This window comes from Chanos chanos, chromosome 2 (genome assembly GCF_902362185.1).
Source record: "Chanos chanos chromosome 2, fChaCha1.1, whole genome shotgun sequence".
NCBI lineage: Eukaryota > Metazoa > Chordata > Actinopteri > Gonorynchiformes > Chanidae > Chanos > Chanos chanos.
Window position 1 is genome coordinate 23,422,606 of NC_044496.1, and position 14,405 is coordinate 23,437,010.

General features: G+C 40.0%; 1 protein-coding gene across 1 annotated transcript in view; it reads left to right on the forward strand.

Moving 5' to 3' along the window:
• ano5b (anoctamin 5b) overlaps positions 1 to 10,303 on the forward strand; it is a 29,957-nt gene extending 19,654 nt beyond the window's left edge. Inside the window, exons 4-21 of the mRNA XM_030794323.1 lie at positions 501 to 608; positions 1,606 to 1,674; positions 1,913 to 2,197; positions 3,128 to 3,247; positions 3,532 to 3,647; positions 3,937 to 4,071; positions 4,437 to 4,542; positions 4,836 to 4,896; positions 5,231 to 5,382; positions 5,884 to 5,958; positions 6,103 to 6,331; positions 6,592 to 6,770; positions 6,940 to 7,037; positions 7,374 to 7,504; positions 8,429 to 8,634; positions 8,912 to 9,114; positions 9,220 to 9,325; positions 9,581 to 10,303. Coding sequence (XP_030650183.1) covers positions 501 to 608; positions 1,606 to 1,674; positions 1,913 to 2,197; positions 3,128 to 3,247; positions 3,532 to 3,647; positions 3,937 to 4,071; positions 4,437 to 4,542; positions 4,836 to 4,896; positions 5,231 to 5,382; positions 5,884 to 5,958; positions 6,103 to 6,331; positions 6,592 to 6,770; positions 6,940 to 7,037; positions 7,374 to 7,504; positions 8,429 to 8,634; positions 8,912 to 9,114; positions 9,220 to 9,325; positions 9,581 to 9,811 — 2,610 coding nt within the window. The 3' untranslated portion in view covers positions 9,812 to 10,303. The remainder of the gene's footprint in view (positions 1 to 500; positions 609 to 1,605; positions 1,675 to 1,912; positions 2,198 to 3,127; positions 3,248 to 3,531; positions 3,648 to 3,936; positions 4,072 to 4,436; positions 4,543 to 4,835; positions 4,897 to 5,230; positions 5,383 to 5,883; positions 5,959 to 6,102; positions 6,332 to 6,591; positions 6,771 to 6,939; positions 7,038 to 7,373; positions 7,505 to 8,428; positions 8,635 to 8,911; positions 9,115 to 9,219; positions 9,326 to 9,580) is intronic.
• The last annotated feature ends 4,102 nt before the right edge of the window (positions 10,304 to 14,405 follow it).

Here is a 14,405-nt window from a genome sequence, read left to right on the forward strand (position 1 = left end):
TCTTGTCAAGCATCACTTTATTCGCTGACGTTTCGGTCGACTGACAATCAGAGCATAAAAAAGTTATGCAGGTAACGTGCGTGGTTATACCTAGACTATAGGCCAGTTCACTCGGATCACAATGCGCATCGAACCGAACATCCTGTAGCAAATATGTGTACCGTTATACCCCTAACACAATATACAGCTTGACATAATTTTAAATAGAATAATAATTTCATGATTTACATGTGTTATAGTGTTAACTGTGAAATGAAAAATGAGTTTTGTTACATAAGTAACTTAATGAGAGCTGGTGGAGGGGATGGGGGATCGCGATTCCGTATTCCAGAACTGCGACATGAGACCGTGAACGTTCATATCGCGGTTTCGGTCTCGGTTTCAGAACCGTTACACCCTTAAAATATATATATATTCATATATATATATGAATGTGTATAGAATGTGTTTGTTGTTAATTAAGAATGTTGTTTAAGTTTTTTCATTCTTTGTTCCTGTAGTTTGATAAAACACAGCCGAATAAGGATTCTGTGTATTTCCGGGATGGTGTCCGTCGTATCGACTTTGTTCTCACTTACGTTGACGACAAAGACGGAGATAAAAAGCAGGTGAGTGACCACTACATGTCCAACAATGAGTGACACATAAACACACACATATAAATACACACACTAAACCACAAACAGAGATGATCTTTATTTTCTCCTTCCCCTGTTATGCAGTAGTCTGGTACCCAGTCTGAAAACACTAGTTTGTATGTGACATTTCTCAAGTTTTGAAACCTCTCTGATCATCAGTAGTAGAAGATCCCAAACATCTCCTTTCCTGTCATATTGTTTATTCACTATTTATAATTTAGAAACAGAAATACCATGCTTTGTTTTTTTTAGCAATAAATGGTATCCATACAGAGGTGTACTGAATAATCTGTTGGTTTTACGTGATTGTTCAAAGTGACGTGTGTAGGTGGTGTGTATGTGTGTGTGTGTGTGTGTGTGTGTGTGTGTGTGTGTGCATGTGCACGCATGTGGGTGAGTGGGTGACAGGGTTAACATGAATTACATCATTCAGTCACATGCACTGCGTGACACAGTGGTTGGGGAGGGAAGTGGTTAATGTTTGGTTGTCTTGTTGTTGTGCAGTTTCTGTGTGCTGTGGCATATTTTAAAAAACTGAGATTACATGAGGCAACTTCTATAGCTAACCATTTATAGCTATAACTTTTAAGATGCACATAAACCTCAAGGAAACTGTTTGGTTCTGCACAGCCTGTTTAGTTTCTCTGAAATTACAGGCAGGCGTATCCCAGGATTGTGCTAGCCAGGCATACTCCATTTTAGATTAGATTTAAGTAGAATACAGAGTGTAAGACAAGCTGCCTTTTAGAGATAAATACAGGCCTGTACAAAGCACACACACTGCAATATCCATTACATCAGGCAAAGAAAGGTGCATTGGTAACAAATGAAGGAATGAAAGAGAAGAAAGTGTTAAAATTAAAGCCTGAGAAGTGACAGTTATACACGCATATGTGTGTGTGTGTGTTTGTGTGTGCGTGTTTGTAAATAAATGTCAGTGAATAAGTGTGTGACGGGTTTCTCACAGGAAAGGAGGCGGGAGTTTGAGTCTAACCTGGAGAAGGCGGGGCTGGAGCTGGAGACTGAAGACAAATCGGTGCGCTATTAAAATAGAGGCAAAGAGATGCCCTCTACACACCAACATAAGTTTTTTTGTTTGTTTGTTTGTTTTCAAATGCTTTTCACATGAAACTCAGTGATTTCAATGATTTTTTTCTGTTCCCAATATCTTGCCACATAAGTAAAATTTTGGCACTGATCTTTGAAAAAATGATATGCTTAGCTAATTCAAGCCCCAGTTGCTGACACTGCTCCTCCCTTTGCATCTCCTGCAGGAGTCAGATGACAATAAGACATATTATTTGAAGATTCATGCTCCATGGGAGGTTCTGGCCACCTATGCTGATGTATTGAAAATCAAAGTGCCCTTTAAGGCCAGTGACATACCCAAAGCGCGGGATGTCCCCCTGCAATGGCTCTCCCAGCCCTTTCGCCTGCCAGAGCGTGTCATGCGCCCTGAGCCGGATTACTTCACATCGCCCTTCGACAAGAACAAGATTGACTTCTTCCTGATTGATGACAAGGAAACTTTTTTCCCTCCATCCACACGCAACAGGATCGTGAGTGCTTCAGATTATATCATGAACAAAAGCAGATACAGGAATAAAGGAAATACTGATATTAAGAATGTTAATAAGCTGAAAGGCCACAATAACCTACAGGCACATCACTGGGCAACATTAGGACATAGGACAGCATCACCGCGCAGTGGCATGGACTGTATGGTTGTCTGAAACTGTGGGATGTGAGATGGTTCCTCAATGATAAATTGAGGAATGATAAGCTCCATTAACTCACAGGTGTATGTTTTGTGGCACACTAAAGGATTCTACACTGTAGTCTTTCCATAGAATCCCTTTATTTATTATATAGATTTCAGCAGATAGTACTTACAGAGACTTCTTTATGACTCACAATGATACACATGGTCAGTTTAGTTGTCTCCTATGGCTGGAATCTCAGACCAGTGTGGCTGGACAGTGTGGCTCAGCAGTATATGTATGTTCCCTTAGCTGGCATCACTTCATGCTCTATTTGTTATGAAACATCAGACAGCTGAAGAGTCGTCATTTCTGATGCTCCAGCCAAACATCCTCCAATAGCCACCCCTATTTCAAAATCGTTTAGATCTCTTCCTCTAGACATGGCAGCCAAAATAACGAGTAACGAGTCTGCCCTTTGTTTTTATACAATCTAAACCTGATGGAGCATCAACTTCTTTATTTACACAGAAAACAAACCTGTTTGGAACCAGTAAAAAGTGTAAATGGATCTCTCATTTGCACAGGTGTTTCCCCTATATATTGGAAGTTAAATGTAAACTGGTGTTTCTTCGCTCTCTTCGCCGTACTCCGGCTGCTGAACACGTGTTCATATTTAAAAGTCTTTTCTTTCTCATCGCATTCTTACTATTTGATCTCCTCTGAATTTCTACCGTCCCTCTCTTTTTCTCTCTTGTCCTGTTAAATAACATATTTGTGTCCTGTCAGGTATACTACATTCTGACTCGATGCCCCTACTACAAGGAGGACAATTTGGAGAAAGACAAAACAGGCATCAAACGCTTGCTTAGCAATGGCACCTACACCTCTGCTTACCCTCTGCACGATGTAAGAAAGAAATCAATTTAATATAGACACTCACAAACATTCTTATTCATGGCCTCACAAACACACGCTTCTATAGAATAAATAATGGTTGATCTGATTATGAATTTATTTATGTATAATGGTTTTATGTTTGTGTTGAACATAGAATTGAATAACCGTCTTTTTAAGTCCTGCCTGCTCTGTGTGACAGTTTATCAGATTATATCTTTACTGTTTTGACTGAGGTATTGTTCACAGTGAGATGATTAAGTGTGTTTTTTATTTAATATATTATTTTGCTGTAGTGTCGTTACTGGAAGAAAGCGAGGGAGAGCCAGTGTGAGAGCGAACGTTATTACCTCTATAAGCACTGGGCCCGTTTCCTCTGCTTCTACAAAGAGCAGCCTCTCAACCTTATCAGGTGAGCACATCGTTTCTCTTACATTTAATTAGCCACAAGCCTAAATGCGGCACCGTACCGATGGTAAATGAATCACTGTTAAAGCTGGCAAACAAGTTGCTAATGTTAGTTCACACATTTGCGTTATGCTCACAATTTGGGTGAGATAGGCTGAATGTGTCCCATCGGTCAGTAACATGCATCTGACAGCAAAAACAGCTCGCAAAGAAGCTCTGCATGTAAAAATATTAGATTTAAAAAGAGAATGACACAAAAGTCAATCTAATTGTTCTTGCCCTGATATTAATAGGAAGTACTATGGAGAGAAGATAGGAATCTACTTTGCTTGGCTGGGCTTCTACACAGAGATGCTGCTCTTTGCTGCCATCATGGGAGTGATCTGTTTTGTCTACGGTGTGCTCAGCTACGACGACAACATATCCAGGTCAGTAGAGCCTTGACTCTCCATGAGATATTCTAATGACATTTTCAGAGATAGAGCGCTAAAGGCACTTGGTATTAACTGTATGTGCACCATTTTAATATCCAAAATATGTTATACCAGGACTGAAATTAAGTCTATGATTAAAAAAAAACAAAACAGAATTATCCTCATTTTATGATCCTCGGAATTGTCCGCTGCTTCCAGTCATTTCACTTGTTCATTTCATCTACATGAGACAACAGAGAATAAGATATAAAAGAAATTAGCGGATATATCTCAGTGTTGCTTTGATCTCTGTATTTTTCTTTCATCTCTGACTGTGCTGCTCTACTCTCTCTTTTTCTCTCTCCTTCTCTCTGGCACAGTAAAGAGATCTGTGACCCCAATATTGGAGGGAAAATTGTCATGTGTCCCCTGTGTGATAAGAAGTGCACATACTGGAAACTCAACTCTACGTGTTTGTCATCCTGGGTCAGTGTACTGACATGTCAAACGTTTGCCCATAAATACATACAACAACTTAATGTCCACACTGATTGTGTTTTATGTTCATGTATATTGTGAAATAGTCAGCACAGGAGTTGAACTGTTAGACATAAATAAGGTCTTTATACTTCCTTAACAGTAAATTTAATTCAATGTACATTTATGCAATTCAGTTCTTATAATGTATGACATTCAGGTGATTTCCATATGATGTCGATTTTAAATGACTGACATTGAATTCAACAGGTCCTGTGCTGTTTTTTTTTTTCTTTTTGTAGCAATCTCATCTGTTTGACAATGAGGGCACAGTGTTCTTTGCCATATTTATGGGGATTTGGGGTAAGTAATTTTTTATTCTGATATGTTTGTGAAAAATGCTCAGTAGTGCTACCTGCTGGAAGATTTCAGTATCTCCTCTGTAATTAATTTACGCTGTGACCTCCAGAGCTCTGCTCGGACTGTCTTCACACAGTTTAGTTAAATTTATAAACCATTTACCTCAGTTAATGCATAGTTAGGCTCAGTAAGTGGTTTTCCTCAAACTGTGATAATGAGCTTCTTTTTTGAGAGACTTATCAGTATTATTGCATTAACACTTATGTGGAACACTTAAGGTTGATGATTAAGTCAGAGTCTCTATGCTAGTTATATAGTGATGCTCTTTGCTTGTCAGTGACTTTGTTCCTGGAGTTCTGGAAGCGGCGGCAGGCACGGCTGGAGTACGAGTGGGATTTAGTGGACTTTGAGGAAGAGCAGCAGCAGCTCCAAATCCGACCAGAATATGAGATCAAGTGCACGAGTCGCAGACTTAACCGCATCACACAGGTACAGCAATAAGTCCGCCTCTCAGCACACCTGCCCTTACGTGCCAGAGACTTTAGATGGTTCTGTTCTGTGTTTCTTTGCCCCCTTTAATCTCATATCTAAATCATTGCCTTTACTTTTAACAGTCAAACTCATTTCATCTGTCATATTAAGACCTTATTAAAAGCTTTGTTATAAGTAAAAGATAACAGTGGATTACAGATGAGCTGATGGTGTGTAAATTTTGAGACCCAGGTGGGATTCCACCAGTTTGGTGTTGTCCAAGAATTCTCTCGTATTGCAGTGCTGTGCAAGGTCAAGCTACTAAGTGTGTCAGTAGCAAGCTAGTTTGTGTCTGTTACCATCGTCCTGTAGTTAACAGTCTTAAAACAGATTCGTTACGCATGGGTGAAATGACCGAGTTGTACACTGAATTGGCTTTATGAGTTGGTGTGGTAAGAGAGATATGACATTGCGTGGAGGAGGTTGACTGACTGACCAACGAGCTATTCTTGGTCACAGGAAATGGAGCCATATCTGCCCTTCACAAGCAAATGTGCTCGCTTCTGCCTCTCTGGAGCCACTGTGGTGTTCTGGGTGAGTCTGTGGATCAAAGTTCACGATGATTAGATTTGATTTTACAGTTGTAAAAATTTTAGTTATAGTGCTCACTATTTTTAGGATTTTTTGTGTGAATTGTGTGTTTTTAACCTAAATGCTCCTGCTTTGTTCTTGTCTTAGATAAGTCTTATTGTGGCTTGCATCATTGGGGTGATAGCGTATCGTTTAGCTGTGTATGCGGCCTTTGCTAGCATCATGAAGGACAGCCCTACCAGTAAAATCCAACTGGTGGGCTCGCTCATCACACCCCAGCTAGCCACTTCCGTTACTGCCTCCTGCATCAACTTTGTCATTATCCTTATCCTCAACTTCCTTTATGAACATGTGGCCATCTGGATTACAGACATGGGTAAGACCATCAATTTAGACACCATTTGGCAGGCCTCGTTAAAAAAAAATCCATCCAACATTTTCAAAAGCATTAATTCTGAAAATTAATTCACATTTTAGTTCACTGACAGAGTCCATTTTTATGCTGAAGTCAGATAAGTTGTCTCTTGATCATTTACTGATGTGCTGACCACACGTATAAGCATTTCCTGTATGTTGTAACATTGCTTTTTTAGTCTGTGATGCTCTCATGTGACCCATCTAACCTCTGACTTACAGAAATACCCAAGACACATCTGGAGTATGAGAATAAGCTGACCATGAAGATGTTCCTCTTCCAGTTTGTCAACTATTACTCATCCTGCTTCTATGTTGCCTTCTTCAAAGGAAAATTTGTGGGTTACCCTGGTGACTACACTTATATGTTTGGTAAACGGAGAACACTGAGAAACGAGGAGGTCAGCATTTTCAACCATTGTGCGACTGTGAAATTTAATAAAAAGACGCATGACAAATATGGTAGAATCTCCTGATTAGAGATTTGAAAAGCAATAAAAATAATGATGTTATCTGGTGCTCTGCAAACACTGTTTTTATGCCGTTGGTTAATACCTTGACCTAATTCAGTGTGCTCCAGGAGGCTGTCTGATCGAACTCACCACCCAGTTAGTCATCGTGATGGCTGGGAAGCAGCTGGTGGGGAACATCCAGGAAGCTCTACTGCCGTGAGTATCACAGAGACCTCTGATCTTTTGAGTCAAACTCTGCTGCAATCATTTCCTTTTTCACTATAACTTTTACTACACAACAGCAGCCCCAAATAACCAGAACAGTGTGTGGAAGCCAATACCAAATACCTTGCTGATTTTTCTATATTCACACTCTCTGGATGTGAATGGGAGATCTTGGAGGCCTAAAATATGTTGTTATTCTTTTTTTGAATTACAAAATGATTGAAATTTGCTCTAGCAGAGGTGAAACAATCATGGGATTTGTCATTTTTTTCTCCATTGTGCAGATGCAGATTAAACAGTTATATGTTCCTTTCTGACTGTGTACAGGCTCCTGAGGAACTGGTGGGGCAGCAGGAAGGCTCGGAACCATCCGGAAAGGCAGTACAGCCGCTGGGAGCAAGACCATGACCTACTGAATTTCAGCCAGTTCGGCCTTTTTTATGAATACCTAGAGATGGGTGAGACTCAACCAACCTATTCACCAGTGTCGACGCTGCCAGCCTTCTCATTGTATCAAAATCACAATCTGAAAATCACATCTGCTTACATTTTGCTCTTATCTTCTCTTTTTTTAAACTGTGTTAAACAAGACTACTGAGTTGCCAAAAGAAATATGGTTTTATATAAAAAAAACAACAACAATAATGACAAAAAAACCCCAAAAAACATGTGATACAGCTACGGGAACACATTTGCTGATGTTTGATGTTCGGTTTAATAATATACACAAATATAATATATACAACATAATAAATACACTACCTGGCCAAAAAAAAAAGTCACACACTCTAATATTTCCTTGGACCACCTTTAACTTTGATTACGACGCGCATTCGCCGTGGCATTGTTTCGACAACCTTATGCAACGTCACAGCATTTATTTCCGCCTGGAGTTGCATTAATTTTTGGCCGAGATTTTGTTGACGACAGGAGAATCTAACCGCTCCATAAAGTCTTCCCCAGCACATCCCAAGGACTTTCAATGGGGTCAAGGTCAGGACTCTGTGATGGCCAATTCATGTGTGAAAATGATTCCTCATGCTCCCTGAACCACTCTTTCACAATTTGAGCTCGATTTATCTTGGCATTGTCGTCCTGGAATATGCCCATACCATCAGGGAAGAAAAAATCCACTGATGGGATAACCTTGTCATTCAGTACATTCAGGCACTCAGCTCACTTTACTTTATTGCCACATAATGTTGCTGAACCTAGACCTGACCAACTGAAGCAACCCCAGATCCTAACACTGCCTCCAGAGGCTCTAAATCCAAATGGTGACTTTTTCTTTGGTCAGGCAGTATATAAACCTTTCTCCTCAAGCCGAGAGCATTGAATTCCAGTATTACTGCTGACTTCACTGTTGCATCTCTTTCACACAGTGATTCAGTTTGGCTTCATCACCCTCTTTGTGGCCTCCTTCCCTCTTGCTCCTCTGCTTGCACTCTTCAATAACATCCTGGAGGTGCGAGTAGACGCCTGGAAGTTCACGACGCAGTTCCGTCGGCCTGTGGCAGCAAAGGCTCGAAACATCGGTGCCTGGCAAGAGATCCTCAATGTGGTGGCCATTTTGTCTGTGGTTACAAATGTGAGTCTTTTGAATTCTTGTCACAGAATTCTGTTTTTACTTGCTTTACTTTTCTTCACTGGGTTCACCAACTAACCCTGACACCTACTTCAGTCTTTTTCATTTCCATTTTTCAATCATCTGCTATATCACAGATGGAGGTATGAAGAAGTTCAAGAATAAACTGGATACAACTGATTGTCTCCGTACAGATAATGAGAATATGTATATTGACTTATTGTGTGGATGTTTCTTCTGCTGTCCTGTCTTCTGCTCTGCTTTACACCTGTCTCGTCAGGCGTTCATCATGGCCTTCACTTCAGACATGATTCCCCGTCTGGTCTACTTATACGCCTACCATCCAGGCAATGAGATCACTATGAGGGGCTACGTAAACAATAGCCTCTCCGTGTTTGAGATCTCCAAGTTTGACCCTTACAACGAACCTGATTCAGAGGAGAACCCTGCATGGTTTAACAGCTCCATCATCACCACTTGCAGGTCTGATCTCTGTCTTGTGAGCGTGTATGTGTGTGTATGTGTGCGCGTATGTGTATGTACACCATGAGAGTTGAGAATCTCACCTTGTTTGATGTTCGTTGTTAGATACCGGGATTACCGTTACCCACCGGGCCATGAGAAGGAGTACACCCACACCATGCAGTTCTGGCACATTCTCGCGGCCAAACTTGCCTTCATCATCATCATGGAGGTAAGACAAAGAGCAATATTCTTTCACGTATTTCCTGTACACCACATAATGATAATAATAATAATAATAATAATAATAATAATAATAATAATAAGTTTATTTAGAGCCCAGTATCACTATTTATATCACTATTTATAATAACAATGCTACAGTGTAGCAGTAAAGTTTATTGCCACCTACTCTGTTCCTTCAAAAACTGTCTCATTCAGATGTGTATCCTCTTGGCCTGTTTCTTTTTCCTGTCTCTTCCTTTAGCATGTTGTGTTTGTGGTTAAGTTCTTCGTTGCGTGGTTGATCCCTGACGTGCCGTCGGACGTGAAGGCACGCATCAAACGGGAGCGCTACCTTATCCAGGAGTACCTGCATAACTACGAAGTGGAGAAGCTCAAACTCCAACTAAGCCAGAGTTTCTGTGTTACCACGGAGACAGTATCCCTGCTCCCATCCAGCCCTGATAAACACGAGGTGCTGTCGGAGTGCCTGTAAAGCCTGTTTCCTGGACCAGCGGTCCTCTGTGTTTAGACCATTACTCACGAAGATCTGTTTGATACAAAATGCAGTGGAGAAGTCTAAGAAGTTTTTGTTTGGTCTTACATATTTACATGTCTGCTGGATAACTGAGCAAGATCAGATCCTGGGCTTCTGATCCAAAACAAATACAGCAATCAGAACTTAGCCGTGGCTCTAACCTCAGCCACTGCTGTCAGAACTGCATTCCACGCTGAAGATGAGCTTCAAGAGTAGGGCCAGGTTCTCTCTGTTTACTCTCTGCAAACGTTCCAACGCCTGTGCTTTACACACATCCAAGGTGCACTTACTTGACTGTTTGAGAAGTATAATGGTCAATCAGTATTTCCCAAAGCTCTTTCCCATGAGCACTGGAGACTGTGGGAGAGGCTTTCTTGACTATCAGGTTCAGTATTTCCTGAATTGGATGCTGAGTACACTGAATCCATCTGTTTGGGCCTGGGGGTAAAATGTTGCTTTAGAGGCCTTTTATGGCAGCTGGAAGAACATCCAGGAGTTACTATCAGAAAAAAATAAATAAACGAACAAAAAAACAAAAAACAAAAAAAAACAAAAGAAAATTCTAAGCTATTGCCCTTTCTTTAGTGACTGCTTTGTTGTTTCCCTTTTGAAGAAATCATATGCATGCTTTGCTGTACATGTCTGAATGGGAATGAATGGAAATATGGGCTGCAGGTTTTGGCCTTTTTTGTTTGTTGTTTTCTGTTGTGAGCTTGTAGGGGCGCATTTATCAGTAGTCTGTGTATCAAAAGTGTCCCATGGGTGAGTGTGTGGTGTTGTCTAATGTGTAACTGCATGCATCAGCTGAGAGAGGGAGAGTCTGTGTTTTTGTCTGTGTTTGTTTATTTATCTTTGACATTTCAATTGGTTTATTATGAGGAGCTTGAGAACTGTTTTCTATCATGCACTAGGACATTTTTGTAAGTGCAATGCATTGGTTTCTGCTCCTCCCTGTAAACATGGGTTTTCGTGGCCGAATCACAAACCTGCAGGTAAAGCCATAAATGTCAGGCAAACATCCGCTTGGCTGAAAACCTTTAAGTCTTGCATCTTCATACTCTCCTTTAACTGCAGCTACAATACAATCCACCACAGTCTTCCAGTGTTCATCTGCTGAACTGTGGGATTTGAAGGTTAACTGTAAACACAACTCCTGAAGTATTGAAATGATTATGCAGTTCTCGGTTGAAGTAACTGAATATAGAGTGACTCTTATTTTATTTGATTACTTAATAAAGCAGATTACATTGTAAAGTGCAGGGTAGCGGGAATAACCAAGGACCCACCGGGAAGGTTTTGTTCGGAGGGACTTTTGTCGAATAACTCAGTCCTTGTTTATGAGAGGAAAAGAACGCAGCCAGGTCAAAGATGCAGTCAAATAGAGTTTATTATTCTGTGATGGAACAAATTTGATGAGTGTAGACAGCCTGTATCCTCACTAAAACAGCTCATTTTATATACTCTTCTCTGAGATGCTGGCAGTATGTTCTGGCACATTCCAGTTAGATTTACCATATCATTCATCCTGTTGTATGTGTGAAGACGGCATACTGTCCTTATGAGAGGCCTTACTAATGTAATTATCTACATGAAGGGACAATCAGACGAGTCCTATAAATGACGTGAGCTCCTTATATCCCTTAATGATCCAATCTTAGTCATCCATTGTATATCTATCAGTGTTCATGGCAGTACAGAAACACGTAAAATTTATGATCAAAGGCCTCGGTCCGTCTTTGGTTTTCCCTTACATCAATTTCTCTTAGTCTATGGTATGTCCTTTCAGTTTCTACAATTCATCTTTCATTTTTAGTCATATTTAGTAACTATATTTAACCAGCACCATTGTCACATTGTCCTCAATACCACATCACTGTTTATTTAATGGTTTGCTATACAGCTCTCAGTGCAATACTTTGTTTTTTATTTTACAAGACATTCTTGCTCAGTGGAAAAAATACTAAAATCAAAGTACCAGTGCAGGTTACTTTCTCTTGTGAGTACACTTTAGTTTTGCACGTAGCACTTAAAAACAGTGAGCCCTGCCAGATTCCTACACTTTGATAGTTTCATAAAACACTATGCTTTGTCTGACTTCTTTGAGACCTCTGTTTATATAGATTTGTTTTCACAGGAATGACTGTTTTGTAACATCAGGCACGAACGAGTAGTTGACATTGCATTTAAATTACGTTTATTTTAGTGACTGAAAAGGTTGTAACTCCACCGCACTGGCTCCACTGTGTGTCTTTTGTGGCCCTTCAATTTATTTTTTGACAAATTCATTTTATTTCATGGCATATTTCATATAGAGTAGCCATACACTCTATACGAATCATGTGATTCAGTTTATTAATTGTGATGTGAAAGAAATGTCTATTTTTATAAGTTATGCTTTTTTGTTTATTTTATTAAGATGTTTAAGTGAAGAATAACTTAGGTTAAGAATATGAAGTAATGCTTTGTGAATGTGGGACCAGACCTCACAGTTTGAAGAAAATGTATAAAGCAGAAATGTTCGGTGTACAAATGTAGGATCATACCTCACCATTTGGAGAGCAAATACATATAATGTTCTGTGTAAATTAAGGTTGATGGCTATCTTGTTCTGACGACAACATCTAACATCTCAGGCAGGCCAAGTATTCAGTGGGAGCATACTCATAGGTTGTTGAATGTTCAGGCAGTGAAGTGTTGGTTTGAGCTTTTCTTGTGTGGCTACTCGACCAATGGCCACCTACGCCTTAAAAATACTTGTTTACTTACTTTATAGCTTGTAGATTTACTAAAAAAAAGTGTTAACTATTCTCTTCCATTTGTTTAAACAATGGTGCTAGAGTTTAGTTAGCACATTCATTATTTCATATAAATGCCATTCATTTTCATCCTTTCCCATTAATGTTTACAGTTTTTGAGATGGTCTTGATTGAGTTGCATGGATTTCTGTAAAATGACTTTGTATACAACACTCCTGAGACCTTATGTGTTCCATTATAAAAGATAAAGTGAATAAAAAATTGTGAATGATATGCCTTGTGTAGTCTTGGTCAATGCTTCATGGGTTATGTGCTTATGCTGGTCTACTGAACAGAGACATACATAAAAGTACAAAACTGAGGGAGTGTAGTTGAGTTCAGCTGCGTGCAGTATACTATAGTTTTGCGTGGAATTATGTAGCTGGCCTATGATACAGTGCGCTGTAATAAATGCAGTTGTATAATACTGATTAGTTCAAACTGCAGGTAAGGGTTGATCCAAGTTATTGCTCTGAAAGATCCACTAGATGGAGACAGTTGCCCAACGAAAGTGGAAAGCGCCTCTAAAGGCGGTAATAGCTTTGGCGGTAATAGGTTTTCCCGTGAATTTTTACTGCTCTCGTACGAGCATGCTGGTGTAGCAGAGGCGTTGATTCACATCACTGTTTGGATGTTTAACAGAACTGTACTTAAGTATATTTATATATAATAAATATATAAGTAAATCTGTATATGTTTATATCCAGCATGTTCTTTTAAACTCATTTTGTATCTCATTTATTCCCGTATATAGAAAGAGCCCTGATTTTTACGCACACTTAAAATATGCGTCTTCGTTTTGTTCTATTTTTCAGTGTGGTAAATTGCAGTTGTTCTAAATGACATTGTTCTCCTTTCCAGATATGGGAAGCAAATCTTTGACGTCGTTTTGTAAATGGCACCAGTAATGTGTGCTTGAGAGAGAACGAGTGAGAGTAGTGTTTTAAATTATTAATCAGTCTCGCATTTGCCACAGCACGTTTTCGAGAGGGAAACCACCCCTCATTCGGTTTCCATAGTACCGCCCATTGAGTCTCAGATGGCTTTTGATACAACGTGCAGAAAAAAGAACGAGAACCAAATATTCTAAAGGTTAACAAAGGGGATCTTTAACAAGGCTGGCAACCTGTATTAGGAAGAGATGACATTAGCATTCATGGCATATACTTTAAAACAAATTCAGGTGAGTGTAATCCCCATCTCTCCCGCCCACTTTAACCCCTCCCTGAAAACCACTCGATCATTGACAGACTGACTAGAATGGAAGTCCGCCTTACATGTAGTGCGCGTCTCGGCGGATAAGGAACGCCTCACCACACGCCTCTGAGCAGGCTGCACGAGGCTATCGCTGACCTTGGTGCTGAAAGCCTAGGGTATCTTTCGACATTACATCAAGACAACTGTTAAAAACGAGAATCCGGAGGGGAAAATCTACCAATACTCAGTAATATTTTTGAAGTTTTCAATTAAACTTTTTTTTAAATAAGAAATTTGTTGACAAACGGCGATGGCATTGCGTGCGTTTCCTGTGCGCATAGGGAGTGATGAGTTTATGATTCTGAAAAGGGAGATAGATCACATCTGATTCCTCTCTTATGTAGGCGTCTTTTTCCGCTCGCGCCTTGTCCACCACTAATTTACCTAGCCTTCAGAGAGAATCACAGATCTATGGTGTGTCTGTACGATATGTCCGATCATCCTGCACTGTGACATGATACTTTAACATCAGGAAAATTGTAGGATTACATCGTTTGGAC